The sequence below is a fragment of the Pungitius pungitius genome, chromosome 11 (assembly GCF_949316345.1).
Source record: "Pungitius pungitius chromosome 11, fPunPun2.1, whole genome shotgun sequence".
Lineage (NCBI taxonomy): Eukaryota > Metazoa > Chordata > Actinopteri > Perciformes > Gasterosteidae > Pungitius > Pungitius pungitius.
The window spans coordinates 15,260,978-15,282,934 of record NC_084910.1 but is presented as its reverse complement, the minus strand read 5'-3'; the positions used below and the strand labels follow the sequence as shown (position 1 = coordinate 15,282,934).

Here is a 21,957-nt window from a genome sequence, read left to right as displayed (position 1 = left end):
CATCACATTGACTTACATTCATTTCCTGGAGACGTGGTCTAAGCATAAGCGCTACTTCCCTTATAATAACCATAACTTAAACATCTTTTGGTTTTTCGTGATGGTCGTTGTGTGGACGCAACACAGGTAACCATTAAAATGAATGCACTCCTCTCCTAACCGTGACCTAAGGAAGCCTAAACAACATAAAACATAGTTTGAACCCTCCAATAGGCCTTTTGACGTCTGTTCTGTTAGTAATTTCAAAAGAGAGGCTCGTGTTCAAAAATTGGAAGCCTGGATGGGGACGTCTGGAAGAATTCAGCCAAACTACTTCTCTCGTTCTGGTAGATTTATTCATCAGATCACAGGTCAAGTATAAGCGCTGCGTTTGCAAAGGCAGGAGCAATCCTACCGGCCCGCAGGCCGGAAGAACACACACTAACTAACATCAGCAAGAACATGTTTTATAACCCAAAAGACAAAGAAAAGATTTCTATTGGCCCGAAGCTGGCGTAGGGGATGAACCTTCTCCCCCCGCCTCTAAGGATCCGGTCACATCCAATGTGCAGACCACCTTGCCTAACGTAAACAAAGAACAATGGTTGAGTGTTGGTTGGGGTGTGGTGTGAACCTCCCTCCTTATCTTACACATCTGCTGGTTGACCCGCTGACCTTGCTTCCCTAGACAGAACAGAAACCGATCCCCTTATCAATACACACAGAGAAACCTCTGTTTGTCCGTGCGGGTCCCGACTCTTAAATCAAGTCCAGACAGGAACCCCCATCCTGCCAGACTGTCTCTGACTTGAATTCTTCAGCAGGACAGGGCAACATTTTCTAACTTAGCACAAAGAAAGAAACTTTTGATTATCAGTTCCAAAGTAAGAACAGGAACAAAAATTCCTCAATCGGAAGGTCTGAAGAAGTAGTACAAGTACACACACACACACACACACACACACACAGAGGTAACCCATAGTCAGTAAATTATAGTATTACCAAGGTTCCCATTAATCTTTCACCACAGGATAGAATGAAAGAAAGAAACGTTTCCTGACTTTCTGATTTCCATGCTGGTAACTTCCTTTGTTGTAGACGCATAAACACACACTCACATACCTTTACTCTCCCGCTGTGATTTTTTTTCTTCTTTTTAGGAAAACAAAACTGGGTGTAGGCCCAGCCAAGGTCACTATAATTTCTCATTATTCTGCTGTAAAGACAAGGTACAGTCGGGACCCTTCTCAAAACGATGGACATCTCACCAAGTTCAGCCACATAACATTCATTGATATAACGTAGATATTTCTTTATTGGGGATTCACATCCCGAATCTACGTCCACCTACTGCTGACATGAAGTGCAGTGAGTACTAGCGTGTTCTACATAACTTAATACTCCGGCTATTTGCTGCCACCTAGTGCCCCCCCAGTATTCTTCTCATCTTCTCTAGTGTAACAAAGCACCACTCACATTGCACAGTTTGAGTAAAGGGGCACATTTATTAATTCCTTTGCTTGAATGTGTTATAAAATACACAAAAAGACAAAAAGAAACAGAGGAGTATTCATATATTCAACGACGAGAGGTGTTGAAACGGACTTAATCTCTTCAGATGTTCACATTGCAAAACATACAGCTGGAGTAACGTAACGATTGGACATTTACTGCTATTAGACGTGTGTGTGTGTGTGTGTGAAAGTAAAGTCCACGGGATGATGCCCTTCTCTCCTGTTCTGAACTGTTTCCCCTCTTGAGCGTGTGGCTTTGCAGAGTGGACGTCTTCCTACGGAAGCTACTTCTTCGCCGGCTTGTCGTTGTACTCCAGGAAGAAGTCGTTGCACGCCACGGTGAGAGCTCCGACCAGTATGATGAACTCTGTGAAATCCACCTCGCCGTCGTTGTTCGAATCCAGGTCCCCCATCACCTTATCCACTGCCTCCTTATCCTGGGCGTTCTGCACGTGGGAGGGCAGATAACACAAATGTAAGCTGGCCTGGGTTTTTTTTTTTTAATACGCAGGTGAGTGAGTGTTTGTATCCCCAGGTGTCCCCTTACCCCCAGGTAGTTGCCGAGCTCAGCGGTAAGCATCTCTTTGAGCTCGGCCCTGCTCAGCGTGTATTTGTCCCCCTCGTTGCCAGAGTACTTGTGAAACGTCTGGATCAAGAGCTGCATGGCGTTCTCCAGGGTGGAGGCGTTCTCTGAGTTGGGCATAGACATTCTAAGAAGAAAGTGAGGAGGGGGGAAGGGGGGGGGCAGGAGAGGGAGTGAGGTGAGGTTACGTCTACCTGCAAGCAGCATGGAGCACAAGTAACGACACACGTGTTAAAGCCTCTGGGTCTCGCACACGTATGCACACACTCTTTCTCTCTTTTGTGTACACACTGAGAGAGTATTGGATGCATGGAGAGACAAACTTAACCATAGGGCCGAATCCCCGTCCCGGACACAGCCATGGAGTTATCTTCTGTGAGGTCTATCTATCTATGAACAGGAAAGGGAATTCGGCACAGGGGTCCAGTTTGCTCTAGCTGTTTCCTCATCAGGTGATTTTCCTCTGTGACAGTTTTCCTGATAAGATCCAGCAACAGATGGAACAAATCCACTATCTGTTCGGTTGCTTTGCCCCAGCGAGACGACCTCTGGAAGCCAGGACATTGGACGGCAGCCTGGACATGTGAGCCAGCTGATAAGAGTGAAACCGGTGGAGGAGATGTAACCAGGACTCGCTGAGGCAACCTGATCTGCCTTTTACTTTGGCTCCACCGGATGGCACAAAACAGAGACAGGTCTTTGCCTTCCTCCGACCCACGTCACCTCTGAGGCTTTTCCGCACAGTCCATCAAATCTTCGCATGCCCCGTGCTGACACCATGCCCCTCATTCTCATGAGTCAGGGGAAATAAAAACATATAACGGAAAAACAGATTTTTTGCAAGCTCTGTTTAGGAGGATTTAATTGATTAAATGATCAATCACTGAGCTTTTTTTGTTGTTAATTTGCACTAGCATTTTCAACGGGCAGCCCCCCTTATAGTGAGCACAGTGTCCCTAAAACTTCCATTTAAAAGGCAAAATAGACCCAAACTCAGAGGAAAATAGAGAGCCAGCTTTCAGAGTCGAAGTCTGTGCTCTACACGAATGTCTTACCTGAGGAGGAGTGATGGCCTGCTGGTCAGGTGTGGAGAGAAAAGGCAGGAGAGACTGATGAGGAGGATGAGAGGGACGGCGTCTTAAATACGTCCCTCAGTCCCACCTACGCGCCCTCCTCCATCTCTGTTTACGCATCAGACACCTGCTGTGCTCTAGATGGACACATGGAAGGTCCATCTGACCCCCTTCCTCGGGGGGGGGGGGGTGGGAGGGGTGGGACAACGTGTCGTCAATGGAAAAATGAATGGAAACGTAACTCCAGGTTTAGGTAAACATGTGATCAAGACAAACTCAAATGCCATGTATGTGTGCTTTATAAGTGGGCTTGTTACTCACTTTTTTATTGTTGAAGTTGGCCGGAGTCTGCAACATTCATACAACTTGATCAATTAAACGCTACGCCATCGGCATTCCCCTTGTTGCGCAACCACTTGATGCTTGTTGTCAAAACAAAGAACCGGTTTAAAGGGAGTGCTACAGTAATCGCAACCCCAAGAACCAACAACGAGTCACCTGGTTACTCATCAAACGAGTCTCTAAACACCAAGATGGCGCACGCTTCACTGAATGATTGGAAGGTCACACTAATGCCACTAACGCCATCGACATGAATGCACAGGCACCGCGAGATGTCACCAAGGGTGGGATTGATCCGCCGTCCAGGTAAGTTCATCTTCTGGCTTGTGTGTTATCGCTGCAGTATATTGTGTCAGTGAGAGGGTCCAGCACAGTGTGTGTGTGTGTGTGTGTGTGCGTGCGCTTGTATGCACCATATGTGTGTATGTATTGTGTTGCAGAGTGGAGGATGGTGCACAATAGGAAGCGTATACTGTTTGTCAGGATCTGGTTGCAGAAGTTGATGCATCTGAAGGCTGCTGAGTCTGACCACGCAGACACGTCACAGCTATATTTAGTACGTGTTGCTGGTGTTCATGGGAGAGGTGTGCAGGTATCATTGCAGCAGTGCCTGCAAAACCAACGGACACTAACAGTATTTGGTTGGGTTTCCCCCCGTTTCATTTGGAAGTTTTCATTCGTCTTAAATAAAGACCAAATAAAAACTGGACACAACAGTATTATTGTACAAATCATTTATTTGGAAAGTATGATAAGTATCTTTTGTATAATTCTTATAAAAGAAGATACTTCCAGTTTAGAGTCCTTCAATGTGTCCTTGACAATGGAGATCAATATGGTGTGACTGAAAAAAAATGTCTGATCTGAACAGCCATTAAGAGCATGTTACAACTGATTGATGAGATGGAAGATTGTTATGGATTGTTCAATGCTGAACATTTGAATGAGAACAGAGACAAAAAAAAAATCTAAACACACGCATCTACGATGCATCTGCATTGGATCCAGTCTTGCGCTCACTGAGTGAAGTGGCCAGGTAGCCAATCAGAGTGAGGTATTCCTGGAAGCTGACCTTTCCATCGTTGTTCTCATCCAAACCTTGCTGCATCTCCTTCACGGCAGAGGAGACGTTTGCGTTCTAAGGACAAACAGAATATGTTAGTTATGCTTGAAAATAAATCATTCCAATACACTGAGTTGTTGTTTTTTGTGTGCAGAAAAGAGTGATGTAGCACTATGACCTCTGTTTGATGGTCATTGTTTCTGTTTTTTTTATCTTCATTTACATTAAATGACATTTGACAGTTTCTCACCTCCATCATGCCGCCAAGTTGTTTCTTTACCAGTTTCTGGAAGGCTCCCCCATCCAGGTTCTCTTTCCCCTTGGCAGAACCAACAAACGTGGTCACCACCGTCTTAATGGCTGACTCCATATCTAAAGACAGAGAGAGAGAGGCGAGGAGAACAAGTGAGCGTTGGACGTGGCAGGAAGCCTCGTGGCCATATCTCAGGCACTCAGGCGTCACGCCGTTGGGTACAGTTTGTTTTATCAACTTATTTTAGTTATTGAGTGGATCGTGAGTACATCACGACTTTGGAATTCCTGTGAATTGAATGAGAGCGATCAGAGATTTAAAATTGACTCTCTGCAATGATATAATGTAGTAAAATGTGTTAAAACAAGGTTGTAATGCAGCATTTGACTTAAGTTTTGGACGTGGGGAATAACTGAAAAACAATTCTGAAATTAATTACGTGTTAAAAACCACATCCTCCTACAATAAATAGTTCTAACAAAGCAGTCCTGTCCTTAATGGCCATTAAGGTGAAAGCGAGACAAATGTAATTCTCTGGTGTTGAATGGAGCACTATTTTCACAATTCTCGTGTTTGGATAACCTTCACCATTAAATGATATGTTTAGGTGTGTCTCCTGAACATAAACGCGTGAGAAAGGTGAGGCCCCCGAGTGACGTCAGCAGGGGAGGAGCAGGGGTGGGGGGGGCATGGACGCGGCCTGGAGGCTCTCTTGAGGTTAACGGAGCGAGAGCGAGGGAGTGATGGAAGGTTGGAGGAGGAGGGGAGTCGTGGGGGGGGGGGGGAACACAATGGGAGCTCTGATCTCTGACGGTGGACATCTGATCCCCAGAAGCCATCGGGAGGATCCGGGCTCAGATTACGGCCTGCTGCCCGTCTGCTGCTGCACACCTCCCCTCACATTGTAGGCATACTCTGCACACTGTGCTCCAGTAGAAACGAAAAGAAGAAAAAAAACGCACATAGCTGCTTATGGAACTCTGGGGGGGGGGGGGGGGGGGGGGGGGGAAACTGTAACGCTCGTGCTGTCGACAGGATACCAGAGTCACGTGAAGCCAAATTCCTTGGCTAACAGATTGCAGACAAGCGGTCTCAAGTTCTGGTTCTTTCCCCTAACTGCTTATTAGCTAGTGGGACCGTGCAGGATGAGCACCCCTTGTGTGCTTGCAATAAAAGAGGCCTTTTACCTCACAATGCAGAAAATGAAATAGAGGAGCTGCTCCCGGCTGAAACCGCCGGTATTGCATCATTTCTTTCTGGTTAAAAAAAGTCTACATGCAACAAAAAAAGCTATTCAAAACAACCATGCGGTTTGTTTGGTCATGAAACGGGGACGTAACGTTTTATCTACGGCCAGCGCAACCTAATCCAGACGTATGAAGGGTTCTCCCCGAGAGTTCTGCTCCCGTTGATTCGCTTTCCGTTGACTAAACAAACAACATCTCTAATTCCAATGCTCTCAGAAAATGAAAAGGCCTGAATGGACGCTGCAGATACTCGGGTAGAGTTGCAGTCAGCTCATCTGCTGCGGGGTTTCCATTCAGGGCTAACGACCTCGGGAGTTCAGGGGTGATGTTTTCGGAGTAGTTGTAGAACGCATATAGATTAGACCCACAATTAGGACTTGTAGCATCGAGATAATTACTGGATCGGAGAGTGCAGGCATCAAAACCACGGATTCAGTTTCCATGTCTGTGTCCACGCACACGGTATCAACACACAACTGTCGCCATCTGCCATCGGCACGCTGGTCATCATTATTTAATGGGTTACTGGATTGGTCCCAACACTTCCTGTCACCCGCTACAAGACAAACAGCAGCGCGATGAAAACGCCCGACGGGCCTGCGTCCGGTTCGACGTCCTCTCTGAGCGGAACGAGATGAGCTCGATAACAAGTCGCCCCCTCTGAGGTGGGGGGGGGGGGGTGGGGGTCAGAACCTGAGACATCGGGGGGTCACGGAATTACACGCGGCAGAGGGGAACGGGTCGGCGGGGCTTCGTCAGACGAGAACAAGCTGTGGCCTGACTGTGCTCGGGTGGTACAAATGAAGGCGTCCTTGAGGCTCTGGGTGCATGCAGAGCCTGCAGATGAGCATGAGTCAGGGGGAATGAATGCCTGCGCGAGGCCCGCAGCCGCATTTGAATGCATTAGTGCACTCTGTTGTGCAATTGTATTGTTGTAAAGCACAGCATACTTGGGTCAAGTGAGTCAAAACAGATTAACATTTTTTTTTTTTTAAAGCTACTTCTGACCCATTATTTCCTGAATATATCGCCGGATTATGGTTGATGGCAGAGGGATGTCTTTCTGCCTTTGAGAAATATATTTACAGGCTTCCAGTTGCAAAACTGTAAAGAATTGCAGCATCTGTAAATTGTAAAAATTAATAACTAATTAAAAATTAAAAATAACTATGGTTATTGGAATTATTTTAATATAGTGAGAGGTTGTGAATATACTTGGTAGCACAAAATGACCTCGGTCTTGTCCCTATAGTACGGTTTTCTTTCTTCATTTTCAGGTTCATTACTTTCTAGGTTCTTATTCGGTTAAAGGTCGGTTAGACACATATTGTGTCATTGTTTTCCCACATAATGCATTAAATAATCCATGACGAACGTGAGAGTTGCGCGAATGTTGCAAGCTGGCTTTAAGGCTGGACAAGTCCAAACCAGTTGTGTTCATAAATCAGGTGGGGCCACCTAAACCTACCCTTAGTCATCCCGAACCCCCCTCCCCTTCGACCCCTCCCTCCAAACTGTAGCAAGCGGAAACAAATATGGATCTGTGTTGGGGGGGGGGGGGGGGGTCAATGTATGGGGTCGGCTCAGAGGGAGTATCGGGTGTGCGCCGCAAGCCGATACTCCGTGAGCGCGTGCGCATTGACGAACCCCGGCGATCAGCTCCCGGCTGGCGGCGTCCCTTGCGTTAAGTGACGGACCCGCTTGCTCCGTGTCACCTGTCATCGCCCAGGTCGCCATTTATTTGCTTTTTTTCCCCCGGAGCCTCATCAACCGAACACCAGGGGTCGAACCCATCCGATTCCTTATAACGTGAATAATTCAGACGGAACGGGATGGGATGGGATGGGGGGGGGGGGGTTGCGCCGTGCGCGTGGCGGAGACGTCGGGGCTTTACACACCGCGCCCCCACTATGCGCACGTCGACCCAAGTAAGGCCGGCTATTTGCAGAGCGGCCCGAGGCAGGACTGACACGCGGGCGGATGAATAAGTAAACGTGAGTCGAGGCTCCGGTTTCCCCGGTGAAGTGTAAAGGGGCGGCGGGTCGGATGGCCGCCGGGAACCCGACCCCCGCGGCCACCAAGCCCGCTGCCGACAGCGGAGACGCCCGCTAATTGCGCCGAATGTAGGACGCAGCTGTGGAAAGAAAAAGCTCAAACTGATCTATCTGGGAAACTGCACAGGGAGGGAGACAGGGGGCAGTAAACAGAACAAAAACAGTAAACAAAACAAAAACAACAAGCAGTAATGCTGTCACACAGCCAGAGACTCACCGTTACTGTCGGGAAACAAAAGGCAAGGAACGGAGTTCAGCTGCTGCGCTCCTTCTCTCTCAGGCCCTCCTCTTCAGTCCTGCCCGTGATGAACCAGCAACACATATCTTTTCCGTGATTTAACTTCTCACTCCAGCCCACTTCCCCCCCCCCCCCCCCCCTACATTGTCACAGGGCGTGTGCCGGGAGAGAAGGAATGTGAAAAGAGGCGCAGCTTATAAGCAAAGGACCGCTTTTTTTCACCATTTTATCTCAGACCATCCCGAGGATTAATGAGAAAACACAGTGAGACTGCAAATGTCTTGTTTTATACTTTATACTTGTTCTGCTGCTGGTTTTATCCTTACATATTTTCTCTCAACATGTAGGAACAAGAGTGCACTTATGTATGTAAGTGTGTGTGTGTGTGTTCGTGTGTGTGTGTGTGTGTGTGTGTGTGTGTGTGTGTGTGTGTGTGTGTGTGTGTGTGTGTGTGTGTGCTCAAAGCTTTCCCAACAGACAGATGAAGCCACACCCTAAAACTTTACCCTCTTGAAGAAACACTGTTGAGCAGAAGGGAAACGAGTTGTCAAATAAAGGCATGAATGTGTGTTTCTTAATAACTGGTTTTCATTTTATTTCCAGCATGAAACAGAACATCCTGCTCTGTCAACAACGAACCTCCTGTTACAAACATCACATGATGCGTTTTACGGTTATTAGAAACGGCAGTGATACCACACACACACACACACACACACACACACACACACACACACACACACACACACACACAGCCGGTTTTAATACAATGTATTCACATTGTATAACTCCCTAATAGGCATATACGCACTAGCAGCTGTGTGTGTGCGTGTGTGTGTGTGTTTGATTTTGTCCTGGGAAATAGGGCAGGTTTCTAATTTGGCAACTGTTGTAAATTCTTCATTAGTATTCTCTCACAGAGTTGGTGAGAAGAGGCGCAGAAAAAAATAACAGGGTGTTTTCCATTTAGCTGTTTTCCCTTTTCTTTTTCTTTTTTACAAAAGGTTTGGCAAACGGACAAGACAGTTACATGCACGAAACTGTAACAGATCTAACTGGATCCGAGGACAGCACGCTATTGGCTGAACCCCCCACGCTTGCTTGCAAGAGTCCCAATCAGCTGCCAGAACTCCATGAAGTTGAGCTCTCCATCACTGTCCTTGTCCAATGAGGTCATGAGCTGGTCAACGGCGGCGGGGTCGGCAGCATTCTGCAGGAAAGCAAGAGAGACATTTGATACGTCCGACATCCAAGGAACAGCAGAGACGGTCCGTGTGGACAGACCGCAGTGATCGTAGCTGCACGTGCCGGTGGCGTGAGACCGAGGCAAGCTGACACTGGCACCTTCACCGGTTGAAATAAATGACGCAACTTTTAGCCGCTGTGGTTTGGGGAAACAAGCAGTGGATTTGTCGCCACCTGGTGGCCGAAGGGGAGTACTTCAAGTGGTCGTGCAAGGAGATGGGCCGTGTGAGCTGCTACCTTCTCGGGCTTTTTAGTTTGACATGACGTCACAAGCGCATCTGCACAAGCATGGAGTGACTCACTTTGAAGTCTCTGAAGGGTCTTTATGACAAACTCAATTGTTTTGTGCACTGAATAACAGGAAGGAGTCAAATATTCTTGCCAAGGCCAGTTACACAATCTGCCCAAGAAGAACAGAAGAGGCCTTTTGAACACAAGTATGACTGAGAGTTAATTATCTGCCATTAGAACAAAGAAGGCCAATGTCAGATGATACTTAATACAAAATGAATTTGCCCTCATAAGGACGCTTTTTGGTCGATAAATCTTATAACAAGTTACCGATTGTTCTGTAACGGTTTAACGGTGGCTCCTGTCTTTCTAATAGCTGGCTGAAAAATGCACTTTAACAAAAATCTAAAGATTTACAAAGTCAGTTTTTTGTCAAATAAACCCATGGAAAAAAACAAAGCGTAACCTTAACCCCAACAATAAATACTTTTCGACGGCTGATGTGACCCATTTACTCCCTTTTAAAGATTTGTATTCAGCACTAATACTTATCCACATACTTAAAATATTCTCATTGATCCCTTAAAAAAGGTTGCCCTTTTGTCTTTTAGAAGAAAATATTTGACAGTGTAATTGTTGGGTTTGTTGACTATTTTCAGCAGCGCATTGAAACACCTTCGGTGGCAGCAGGATGATGCACGTGTGAACCACTAAAGAAATTGGCTCAGTAAGGTTAACATGTAACTTTTTCGCAGGACAAACCAGTATATTTATGGCATATTTTGTAACCAAGAAGTAAATTGGCTTTAACAGCTATTGATGTGAAACCCCTCGACCCACCGGGATGTATTCCACCAGGAAGCAAACCAATAAAATAGTTAGCCAGAGACGCTCATTTCCATCCGGCCAGAAGTTTTTAAGGCAGATTTAATTTAAAAAAATGAAAAACAATAAAAGCGAAAGAAAAAAAAATCTCAAAAGGAAATGTAAAATCTTCACCTTGACAAAGTTAGGGAGCTGTGATGTGACCAGTTTGTGGAACTCTTCTCTGCTGAGTGTGTCAGAGGAACCATCGCTGCCAGCGTAGGCCTTGAACTGGGACACCAGCACACCGATAGCAGCCTCCATTGTCAGTCAAGAGGATTCAATCTTTGGGCCAGGAAAGGGCAAAGAAGGACAAACTCTGTTGGTCACAATACAACAAAAATATCAAAATGCAGTCACTTTATGACACAGATGAAGTTCAAATTGAGCAAGAAGAAAACAGCGGATCTGTATGACGAGAGTTTAATCTTGTAACACAAATGAGAGACTCACCAACTCAGGTATGTGTGCGAGTAAGTTGGGTCTTCCTGCTCTTTTTATAGCCAACTTCTCCTTGTGGAGCAAAAACAAATCATTTACTCGCATCCCTTTTAAATATTTACAGCTTCTGTTTTCCAACCGGTGCAGCCGGTAAAAATGTAAACCGCGTTTTCCCAAACACCACTGGCCTTTTTCCATGACGTGATTGACCTCAGCATCAATCTGAGCCAGTGACACGGCTTTCATGAGTCCCCTCATGTAGGACACTCACTCTCCCAGTTGGGAAGAGTCCCGATCTTCCCTCGGCTTTGCACCGGTTGTGAAACTGCGAGCAAAAAGCTGCAAGAGCACAAAGCCAGCAGTAAATCAGATATAATTACGCCGTCGCAAATACTTCTGAGAACGAGCCTCTCGGGTTTCACCTCGGAAAGAGCCATATTACTGGAGCCGAAGCTCTGACAGGATGTGCTCGATTGGCATATTAGGGAGGCAATTAGTGCTGACAAGAACAATGGCGTTCTCATCCAAGTATCCCCTCAACCAGTTCTAGATACGCACACACACACACACACACACACACACACACACACACACACACAGACTTAAAACAGCAGTCTTCCCGTCCTCCTTACATTCCCTCGGCCTTCCTCCCTTCCTCTGGGTTTTCCATGGGTCGACGCTGCTACTTGTCTTATGGTCGATGCGTTTGTGACGTGTCGATGTTTCAAAAACTTAGTCCAATGCTTTGTACGTTTCTAGATGGCCTTGTGGGAACAAATGTCTTCTGCTTTTAATGCTTCATGCAAATACAAAAAAACATGCATGGGGGGGAAAAACTCCTTACACAGACTTCATTAGGTGGTTATTCATTAGGGAGGAGTGTCAGTAGGGAATGTGGATCTGCGTGAGACAATAAATGTGTGTGTGCGTGTGTGTGTGTGCGTGTGCATCATTACCGACGTTACAGTGCAGCTGTTTCGAAATATTCAGAGGACGGGCTTAGTGTCTGATGCAGAGAGACAAACATCTATAATGATACAGCATTCATGTTAAACTATTTGAACCGTTATCTCACACACAGTTTTATTATTCTACGTTTTCATGTACATTTTAATTTGCCATTTTATCTTTAATCCAACTCAGTGAATATTGCGTTATTTAATTGACTAACAACTACAAACGTCCAATTGTAGAAGCCATTACATTACTACACAAGCCATGTACCAAAGGTTTTAACACGAGTAAATTGCTCAATAAAAATATATTCAGGAGAAAAATTTAACTGGGGGTATACACACGCACATGTGTATAGTTGTTAAAATATATATTTTTCTTATGTATATTCCCTTTTCTTTCTTGCTCTGCTCCACCCATCCACTCACAGGGAATATATAAGAATAAGAGAAGTTAGCATCAGTGTGGCAAAGGCAATCCAAGGTGAGTCACCTGCAAAGGGCACACGCTAATACATCACTCATGTTCAATTGCTCTGTCAGCAAATCAGTAACAGCTTTTAACGGATGATACCGTTAACGGATTACACCGTTAACCTCTACTAAAGACAAAAGATCTCAGCCTCTGTGTGTGTGTGTGTATAACCTTGGATCATTGTGGGTAAAACAATGAGGAAATGTTTGCTGGTGGCAAAGGCAGCGATAAAGAGACAAAAGCCAGGTCTCATATCAGAGTTCTTTATTATTGTGCTCTTGGGACAGTCACAGAGAGCATTAACGTCCTAAAAAGAAAGAATAGTTCTCTACGCAGCCACAAAGCAACAGCAGAAGACTTTCTGTGAGGCTGAAGGCCCTGGAGTTAATAAATTATCGTGTAAACAGACGCCAAGAAAAACAGGATTTTTTGCCGTGACCAGACCATTTAAGACAAATGTCAAATTTATGATGAAACTCTAATTAAATAGAAGAAAATGCTCAGTGCATGGGGGTTCAGTACCTGAAAAGAAACATGCTCAACATGTCAATATCTTACGTGACAACCAATCGTGTGTATTTACTTAATTGCCACCCATGTAAAATAAGTTAATTATATATTTCTGCAGTTTTCAAAACATTTGATGCATTATGTACATTCAAAACAAAAAAAACCTATGCAGACTATTCTAAAAAACACAAAATATTCAGCAGTTCACGTAACCCTTTCTACAGACGTAGGGCGTTACAGGCCAAGCGCTCCGTACATAAAGATGGCCGACTGTAGGTACCAGTGGACAGACGTCATCAGAGCAGCTCGCAGAGGCCCAGGTGGGTTTTTATAAGACTATACAGCATCTATTCCTGCACCCCAAAAGTTTAGCTGATGGTGCTCAGTTGCTAAATTGTACAGATGTGTTTTTTTTTTTTTAATGGATTAAGCACAAGAACCAGCAGGCGAGGGCGGTTTAATGCATGCATTATGCGTCAGTAATAGCTGTAGCCTCTTATCTCCTCCCGTCTTGAGTTCATCTCAGAACGTTATTTAAATGAAAAGCACAATCTTTAGTAACTTCTACTTTGTGTGCATGAGTAAAATACAGAACGAACCCAAACGCTTTAAGTTGAACTTCTTGGCCCTGTGAAAGGGGCCAAATGAGATCCTGTAAAAAAGGGCGACAGGATGATGAATGTAGGCTTGTAAGCGTTGGTGGTCCAATGTAAAATGTTCCCTTTGAAGAACCCCTCATCCGTCATGGCGGCTTTCCTACTTCACCCACAAAACGGCCATTTGTTTATCAATTACTCACAACGCGGTTACCTTGACTCCCTGAAGAAAGCTCAGTTTTCGATATTTTCCACAACATCCTGACTTTCCTCGATTGAAAAAAAAAAGAATGTTTCCTTCAAAAAGGCAAAGTAAAGCGAGGAGAGTAATTGATGTGAAATAAATGGCCTTTCATAGGTCAGCCATTCCTTTCAGCCATCACTTCAGCCACGTCCTGGTCCACTCTGCTTCCTCCACTCCCCTTTGGACCCCCCCACCTCCTCCACGGCCCGCGGCGCCGAAAACCTTTCCATCGCTTCCCTTTCGAACTCCTCCATTTCTTCCTCCGCGTCACTATCCTCTCCTCCTACCGCGTCTTCGTTGTCTTCGTCATCATCTCCCTCCACCAGGTCCTCCAGAATATCTCCCAGGTCTTCGACGAACTCCCGAAAGCTCGTCTGGTCGTGAGCAAAGACTCCGTCCCAGAAGAACTCGGAGGCCAGCTTGTCGAGCTCCCCCCTCTCGTAGCCGTCCGCTCCCGCCTCCTCCGCCTTGGCGAGGTAAGTTTGGAGGAGGGCCCGGAACTCTGGGAAGGTGACGGGGAGCAGCCCCTCGGCGCGGGCGCACGTCTCCGACGAGCCGCACTGCCGCGGCGGCTCGGGGCGGCGCTGCAGGCGGAGTCTCTGCTGGAGCCAGTACTCGGGCTGCCCCGGGGACGGTCGGCTGTGCGTGTGAGGATGCTCGCCGCCGCCGCCGCCGCCCCACCGGTGCGCTTCTTTGTGGCCGTGGGAGCGTGATCCGTCCCTGTGCCGATCCCCCCCTCCTCCTCCTGCTGCTCCTCCCTTCCGCGATTCTTCGGTCTTTTCACCCCGTTTTCGCTCATCTTTCCCATTTTTATCCTTCTGTTCATTCTCATGCCAGCCCTTCCTCTCCTTGCCATGATTCTTGCTCTCCTCCCACGGCTTCTTGTCATCCTTTCCCTTCCCTTCTTTACCACCACCTTTGACGTTTTTACTCTTCCAGTCACCATCTTTTTTCTTCCACTCTTTCTTCTCATCTTTTTCTTTCCAGTCTTTTTTCAAACTTGCTTCAAATACATCCTTCCCCTTCTTCCATTCCTCCTTGTGCTTCCCTGCATGGTCTTTTCCTCCCTTCCAATCTTTCTTTTCCTCCTTACCTCTCCATTGTTTAGCCTCTTTCTTGTTCTCATGACTTGTCTTTTTCCAATCTTTAGCCTCCTTTTCTTTTCTCTCACTCTTTTCTATCCACTCTTTCTTCCCTTCCTTATACTTCCACGACTTTCCCTCATCCTCTCTGCCTGTCTTTTCTTTCTTCCCCTCTTTGTCCTTCCATTGTTTTGTCTCACCACTGTGATGCTTTTGCTTACCTCCCTTATCTGTCTCCTTGTCAAACTTTCCTTGCGCATTGCCCTGTTGCCATTCTGTTTTATCTTCACCTTTGCGTTCCCTTTTCTTTCCTTCCTTCCATTCAAACACCTCTCCCTCTTTCACCTCCTTCTTCTTCTGGCTTATGTGATCCTTCTTTACATCTTTCCTCTTCTCATCATCCCATTGCTTCTTAGGCTGTCTCTCTTTAGATACGGCTGAGGCCTGGGTGCCGTTCCCTGGCTGACCACTGGGGGGCGACGTGACAGACTTCACAGCTGCTTCACTGGCTGCTAAAGGAAACACACACACAAAAAGAACAAAAGAACAAAGAACTAAATGTTAACGTGTGAATTAACAAAAAGTAAAATGAGGAGGAAACATACTGCTCTTTCCTTAGCGGTTTAATAACTACCCTCCTCCACGCCCCCCCCCCCCCCCCCCCCTACATCCTCCCTCTGTCCCTTTGTACCTGAAGCGAGTTTCAATTCAGTCACAGTGGATCTCAGTGATTCTAGTTCTTTCTGTAGGGCCGGGGCACTCTCCAGCTCCCTCTTCATCCTCTCGTTCTCTTTCTGAAGGACAGGGAGAGATGCCATCTCTTTCTTCAACCTACTGTTTTCCTTCTCCATCTCCTCCCACTGCAGTCGCTCCTTCACCCCCTCCTCAGCCTGCAGCTTCGCTACTTTTAGCTCCTCTTTCTGTTCCTGGTTGTAAAAAAAGAAACAAGAAAAGAGTGTCCTGTGAGAACAATGCAAACTCAGTGCAGTGACATATTCATGTTTACATGTAGGCTAAACCGTGGCCACGCACAGACACACACCCACAGGAGGGGGATAAGGTGGGAGACAGAATGGAGTCACACCTGAAGTTGCGCCTGCAGCAAAGAAATCTGCTGGCTCCCTTTGGCCAAGTTATTTAGAAGCTCTGAACTGTCAGCATCTACTGGGGGCGGAGGAACCTCAGGATTAAGCCACTCCTGTCAACAAATTGCATTCACAGTAAAAAAAAAAAAAAAGCAACCAAAAGGGAAGGATTTTAGATGAATTCTTAAAATAAACAAAACAAACAGTCGTCAAGAAGTGAAAGAACAGTACGTGTCAAATGAGACAGGAAAGAAGACCAAAGAAGCACAGTTGGCAGACGATAGCAGTCGTGTCGCCAGTGATGTGGGTGGTCCCCTGCTGAGTATGTTACACTCAGAACTCACGTGGTGGTACTCAGTGTGCTGGTAAACTAGGTGCACAAGTGGTATTTATAGTGAATAGCAGTTAGAAAGAACAGAGAGACTAGAGGGGCAGAAATGAAGTGACACTGTGACGAAAGACTGACCCGTTTTCTTGGTTCTTCTGCATCTTTCTGCTCCATAGTACCATAATCACTCTCTGCCAATGACATATGCAAAGCGTAAAGTTCATGCAAAAAAACCCTGTCAAAGAAAACAAGCACAGCTAAGCATGTAAAAAGAAAAATTCCAACTAACATTGAAGAGTTGTATCATTAAACTTGTACTCCTCATGCACATATATACTTATACAATGTATTACATATTAAAATAAACGATTATTGATTTTGTGCTGGTTGAAAACCTCAAAATTTGAATCTTTTATTTGTTGTTTTAATTCATGTTTTTTAGATCGCTAAAATCTAGCATTTTGCTAGAAAAGGCATCGTCATGCTCACGATTATTCGCTTACATTAAAAAGGTTTTCATTCAACAGAAAGTAAGCCTCATTAAAAAAAGTGCCTAAATCCTTCGTTCTCTGCTTACACACATTTGAATGCAGTGCATTAAAAAAAAGAAAGCCTTTTAAAGAGGTGTCAGGCGCAAAACACAATTTTTCAGCATGCACATTCAAAGAAACATATGCTGTGGGGAATAAAGCACTTATTTGCAAACAAGTACACACATAACCTACCCTCATCCAGGTTCATGAAGACACCTGCAGGAATAGTACACCTCAGTCTCAAAGCAACCTTTGTGTGGTTTACTTACAGTAACTCATTTTCCTATGACACGTTAACACCTTACAATTCTTACTTCATTCATTGATAGAGTTGCAGGCAAACAAAATGCTCTATTTACCTGCTCAAGAGGTCATTTCTGGGATGCCTACCTGAGAAAAAGATGGTGCCCAGGCCTAACAGAATGACAACAGCCAGAATGCATTTGTTCACAGAGAACCCGCTGTCGTCGTCGTCCTCCCGTTGGGGAGGCCGGAACTCTTCCTCTACTTCCTCCTCCTCCTCTTCTGACCTTCCGATCCGCTCCAGAGCAGCTAGGACAGACCTCCTCCTCGGCTCTGGCTCCGCCTCTTCTCCCGTCTTCTCGGATCTCCCATCACCTTCCTCTGCATCCACACGGGAGCCGGTGGAACGGAAGAGAAGGAAAGTCAGTCAGTCCTGTTTGACTCCAACTTTTAATCTATTCTAGGAGTACCCACAGGCACAACTATTGAAAACAGCTCGTTATTTCATGTACAGGCATCCATTACACAACTCTGGCAATGTTGATTATTTTCAAGCAGCTGCATATTATTGGGCTGAATATTTCCTCTTGCATTTACAAAAAGGATGTTAGATAGCACGGCAGCTGTGGCGCTGTAATCGGTCACAGTTTATTCCTCACAGGGAGATAAGACTTTACTTTGCATGACACGCTGGTTAATTTGCTCCATTGCCATTCCTCATTTTCCCTTTGCATTGCATTGATAAGTCTAACTTGAATAAATCATCTGGAAAGTGGAAAGGGATCCAGATGCTTCATTTTGGAACTTCTGGCACTAAATTGCATCACAATTTATTATAAAAAGGGACCATCAAAAGGAAACAAAAAGTGCAGAAAGAAATGCACAACAGAGCAAAATAAGAGGTTTTTTTAACCACAATGCAGAAAACATTTGACGTCCAAGTCCCTCTGAAACCAATTTGCTTCTGCAGGGTGTCATGCAACTAAAAGGTTGCTTTGTCACATCATGCTCCCTTCCTCGTACCAACCACAGCCTCTCCAGACAACTTCCTGGCCCAGATACAGAACCATTCCATAACTAGCTGGTCCACCAAGTACACTTCAAAACACAAATAGTACACGCGGCTCAGTCTAAAAAATAAAAAGGACAGGATGGCAGGAGAATACACACATGATTAAGACGGATGCTAAGGGTTACTGTACCATTAACCCAACAAGGAAAGGAGTGAACTCTTGTTGTTCATACCTGCCTGTTTCCATAAGTCAGCTGGTTTAGGAGACAGGTCTGACTCCTCCCCTTCCTGTTGTAGCTCCTCCCTGTCCAGCTGACGCCGCGTTCCTTCCTCTGCGAGACGCTCTTCTTCCTGCGTCAACTCGACCCCTCCCAGAGTCTCTGTGCTCGGCAGCGAGGCCGAGGGCTCATCGGGGGAGGGGGCTATGTGGGCGTAGGTGTCAGAAAATGAATCCGTGTCGGGGCCCGTCGACGCCGCGGGCCCAGGCTGGCCCGCTGACTGGCTGAGCTCGTCGCAGCGGGGAACGGACGCGTCGCTGTCGGCGGCGGGACGGTGTTGCTCTGCGCTCGTGTCTCCGCTTAGCGCTGAAGGTTTTTCTTCTTCTGATAACTGGGCCAAAGAATCATGGCATTAAAACACCTTAATGATTACAAAGAATTTAACCTTAAGCAACAAGTCTAATTGAAAATCAGAAGTTTCAAACCATTGTCTTTGAGACGGGGGAATTAGACATGCACAAAATGAACCAATCAGATTTCAGCACTGCTATAAACAGATTTATATCTGCAGGCAATTCAAAGTACGGTTTAGTTAAAAAAAAAAAAAACTAAAAAAAGACAGCAGAATGCCTCTGTTGGCCAGTCATAATATTCCACGGAGCTGTTTGACACACATTAAATCACAGAAAATGATGCGTCCTGCTGTCTTACCAGGTGGCCCTCCACAGGGAGCCCCTCTGCAGACTGTGCACAGTCGGCAGGCCGCTTCTCCCCACAAACTGGATCAAACACAGACAAAGGATGCACAGTTTAACGATGGATGAAAGGAAGTCACAAATTAGAACTAGAAATTAAATTAGTTTTGTTCCGCAGAACTAGGTTTTTCTTGTGTCTAAATTATTCTAAAAATCATCAAATGTATTGTGACAAAACACCTGCGGCAGATGTGAGGCTTCCTCCATGATTCTCTGTCCCCTCTGCTAAAGGCCGCAGGGTTTCTGCAACAGTCTCCTGAAACAAAACAGACAAGAAGGTCAGTGGACACTGCGCACATATAACGTTTGCATTTATTGCTCGGGCAAAGCATGCTTATCTCCAGAGACCCAGCAGTGACGGAGAGAAACAACCCCAAATATAGGCAGCGAGCATGTGACCGGCCATCAGGCAAGTGGCAAGGAATTTGCATTTGTGAATGGTATATAAAAAAAAAAGAAATGATAAGAAATAAAGATGGTCTTATTACAGAAAACCTACTTTAGATCCAGTTGACCCAAAAGAAAAAAATGGGACAAGCATTTTTTCATTTTTCTTTTTTTTTGTTCACTTTTTAATACCTCAGGAGTGACGATGGTCCAGCTGTTGTTAGCGCTGCCGCCGGACATGACCCCCGCCCGAGAGACTGTGTCCGACTCCTGCAACACAACGTGAAAACACACAAAACAGAAAACATGACCAACATTTTATGAACACATAAATACATGGCCGACTTGTTTGATTTGCAGGCTTTGTTACCTACAACAGTGCAATCTTTATGGAAGCGCCAGAGAGCAGGTGTAATGTTCCAAAATAATGGCCAGAGTGAGAGTGCTGCAGCTTCAACTAATTTACATCCTCTGTTTGCCCGTGAGCAGGATTTGAATACACGCCTTTGCTTTTCAGCCGAACCCGTTGGGCTGATAAAGGAGCTACTGTAACACATTGCTCCATGTGTGTGTGTGTGTGGAAGACTAAACAAGTGCATGTGTGCAGGAAGTCCAGCTCCCTGGGACAATACACTTGTCCATTAGTAGTTTGAGTGTGTTGTGGGCCTTTTAGTCACCCGGGCTTTTGAGTAACATAGGAAGGATTTGGCACAGGATGCGGGTAACCAAGGTCGACGCCATTCTCGGGATCCGGACAGCAGAACGGGATGTTCTTTTCAAAGCTGTCTGTTATAATATCTTGATTGAAACTGTAAAACACTTACTACTGTATAAATTACTAAGGAATTTAACCATAGGATGAACAAAATTCTTTGGATTTCATCTGACTCACACAGCTGCATCTTTCCAGACCAAGATGACTCAAACTGACATTTCGAATTGCTTCGGCTGGTCAGGAGCAAGTGTCAGGTATTACTACCGCTGCACAAAGCCTCTCAAACAGAGATGAATGTTCATCCCGGGTCATCTGGCTTTCTTCAGTGAATGCAGAGAGAGCTAACCGCTCACATTTACACCACGTTGTCCGGGGTAATGACACACTTTACTCCCCCCCCCCCAAATTCAGTTCTCTCCCAGCTCCGCAATTTAGGTCTCCTAATTGAGTGGCTCCCAAGAGGGGCCTACTGATTCTAGCCGAGGGCCCTGAGAGCCTTGTGGGGCGTATGGAGGAATGGCTTAAATAGATAGCGACTAAATATAGCTAACGTGAGATCGACTGGAGACACCAGGAGGGAGCACATTATTCTTCTTTAACTGCATCACAAAGCAGAGAGCTTTTATCAGAGGAAAAATACTTTAGACCAGAGTGCAGTGTGTTGTTCTTTCCCTCTGATCATTAGTGAGGATATCAAATACAAACCTGTAAAGCTCTAGGTTTGGCAAGCTGGGCTGAAACCCTCCATGGTTTCAGTGTATTTATACCCTTTTTAAACAAACTCATCCAGGGAATAGTTTAATAAACACAGCAGAAATGTACGATTACAGCTAAGGGCCTAATCTTATTATCTTGGTCTCAGCAGGATGACCAAAAATGACCAAAAAAGGTCATGAGAATAAACTCCGAGGCCAGGGCCAGTTACTGCAGTATGTTAGACATCAACAAACAGTTATGTGGCTCATTGGAATTCAAGGCTAGATATAGTCCGCTTCACGACGAGGTAAACCCAGAAATATATATGGATACATTTTTTACTGTGCTAAAGTGTGAATAACTGTTTATTTTACACGGTGAATAAATATACAACTTTATCACATCGACAGTGAATCGAGCAAAACAGGAAAAGGTGAGCGAAGAGACGTTGGTGACGCAACGGAAGAACAAACGACAACAGCACAGACGTCCTTACTCGGAAATAATTTTAAAAAACACTTCACACGTCATATGGGAAATTGGGTTACTTCTTACCGTGGTTATTTCAAGGCCCGCAGTCTCAGATACAGCGGACACTTCTGGGTCTCCTCATCCAACTTGCGAACTTGTGAAGTGCCTCCTCAAACTTGCACGAGCAACGCGCCCCTCCGCCAATCACAGACAGCTTCGGCTCTGGTCCCACCTCTTGCTTTCCGGTTGGACCAATGGCAATGCAGTGTGACCGTCCTTCACTGGTGAGGGTTCCGATTTGATTGACACGCGCAGGTGAGCGTGTCGCGTATACGTCTCACGTAGTGTAACAGCCCGGTGCTCAGCATTGAGTCCTCCTGCTTGGCCTGATTCCGGATTGACGTTCATATCCTTCTTTTCCATATCAGACAGCTAATAAATGGATGGTGTTTTGGTTCATTTTACGTATTGATTGGGACCTATATAAAGACCTGCAGCATTGCGGTCTTTGCCCAATAAAATAACAA

At 45.7% G+C, this 21,957-nt stretch overlaps 4 protein-coding genes across 12 annotated transcripts; all 4 read right to left on the bottom strand.

Annotated features, from left to right (window-relative positions):
* Positions 1–1,482: 1,482 nt before the first annotated feature.
* Positions 1,483–3,196, bottom strand: s100t (S100 calcium binding protein T). The gene is made up of 3 exons (XM_037454403.2): positions 3,132–3,196; positions 2,041–2,203; positions 1,483–1,939 (listed from the first exon to the last, which is right to left on the bottom strand). The coding sequence occupies exons 2-3, from the start codon at positions 2,200–2,202 to the stop codon at positions 1,778–1,780; spliced, it is 324 nt and encodes a 107-aa protein (XP_037310300.1). The 5' UTR covers position 2,203; positions 3,132–3,196; the 3' UTR covers positions 1,483–1,777.
* A 1,012-nt stretch (positions 3,197–4,208) lies between these two features.
* On the bottom strand, positions 4,209–8,469 carry si:ch211-105c13.3 (uncharacterized protein LOC325758 homolog). Of its 2 annotated transcripts, XM_037455130.2 has the most exons (4): positions 8,326–8,469; positions 4,805–4,926; positions 4,493–4,629; positions 4,209–4,415 (listed from the first exon to the last, which is right to left on the bottom strand). In XM_037455130.2, the coding sequence occupies exons 2-4, from the start codon at positions 4,922–4,924 to the stop codon at positions 4,406–4,408; spliced, it is 267 nt and encodes an 88-aa protein (XP_037311027.1). In that variant the 5' UTR covers positions 4,925–4,926; positions 8,326–8,469; the 3' UTR covers positions 4,209–4,405. The 2 variants fall into 2 exon arrangements, with proteins under 2 accessions (XP_037311027.1, XP_037311026.1); XM_037455129.2 differs by having other exon boundaries at positions 4,209–4,629.
* An 862-nt stretch (positions 8,470–9,331) lies between these two features.
* On the bottom strand, positions 9,332–11,000 carry LOC119197818 (protein S100-A11-like). The gene is made up of 2 exons (XM_037454436.2): positions 10,822–11,000; positions 9,332–9,556 (listed from the first exon to the last, which is right to left on the bottom strand). The coding sequence occupies exons 1-2, from the start codon at positions 10,948–10,950 to the stop codon at positions 9,422–9,424; spliced, it is 264 nt and encodes an 87-aa protein (XP_037310333.2). The 5' UTR covers positions 10,951–11,000; the 3' UTR covers positions 9,332–9,421.
* Positions 11,001–12,804: 1,804 nt separating this feature from the next.
* pbxip1b (pre-B-cell leukemia homeobox interacting protein 1b) lies at positions 12,805–21,651 on the bottom strand. Of its 8 annotated transcripts, none has more exons than XM_062565426.1 (12): positions 21,515–21,651; positions 19,741–19,818; positions 19,342–19,417; positions 19,118–19,185; positions 18,422–18,797; positions 18,200–18,274; positions 17,324–17,557; positions 17,126–17,149; positions 16,539–16,591; positions 16,072–16,185; positions 15,679–15,913; positions 12,805–15,499 (listed from the first exon to the last, which is right to left on the bottom strand). In XM_062565426.1, the coding sequence occupies exons 2-12, from the start codon at positions 19,786–19,788 to the stop codon at positions 14,046–14,048; spliced, it is 2,757 nt and encodes a 918-aa protein (XP_062421410.1). In that variant the 5' UTR covers positions 19,789–19,818; positions 21,515–21,651; the 3' UTR covers positions 12,805–14,045. The 8 variants fall into 8 exon arrangements, with proteins under 8 accessions (XP_062421410.1, XP_062421411.1, XP_062421415.1 ...); XM_062565427.1 differs by having other exon boundaries at positions 12,805–15,496; XM_062565431.1 differs by having other exon boundaries at positions 15,823–15,913.
* Between the last annotated feature and the right edge of the window lie 306 nt (positions 21,652–21,957).

Coding starts and splice junctions, on each gene's coding strand:
- s100t (XM_037454403.2), bottom strand. CDS start 2,202: ATGTCTATGCCCAACTCAGAGAACGCCTCCACCCTGGAGAACGCCATG. Junction 1,940..2,040: donor AGCTCGGCAACTACCTGGGG/GTAAGGGGACAC, acceptor TCCCACGTGCAG/AACGCCCAGGATAAGGAGGC.
- LOC119197818 (XM_037454436.2), bottom strand. CDS start 10,950: ATGGAGGCTGCTATCGGTGTGCTGGTGTCCCAGTTCAAGGCCTACGCT. Junction 9,557..10,821: donor AGCTCCCTAACTTTGTCAAG/GTGAAGATTTTA, acceptor GCTTTCCTGCAG/AATGCTGCCGACCCCGCCGC.
- pbxip1b (XM_062565426.1), bottom strand. CDS start 19,788: ATGTCCGGCGGCAGCGCTAACAACAGCTGGACCATCGTCACTCCTGAG. Junction 17,558..18,199: donor GTCTGGAGAGGCTGTGGTTG/GTACGAGGAAGG, acceptor GTGTGGATGCAG/AGGAAGGTGATGGGAGATCC. Junction 16,186..16,538: donor CAGAAGAACCAAGAAAACGG/GTCAGTCTTTCG, acceptor ATTTGTTGACAG/GAGTGGCTTAATCCTGAGGT.
- si:ch211-105c13.3 (XM_037455129.2), bottom strand. CDS start 4,924: ATGGAGTCAGCCATTAAGACGGTGGTGACCACGTTTGTTGGTTCTGCC. Junction 4,630..4,804: donor AACTTGGCGGCATGATGGAG/GTGAGAAACTGT, acceptor GTTTGTCCTTAG/AACGCAAACGTCTCCTCTGC.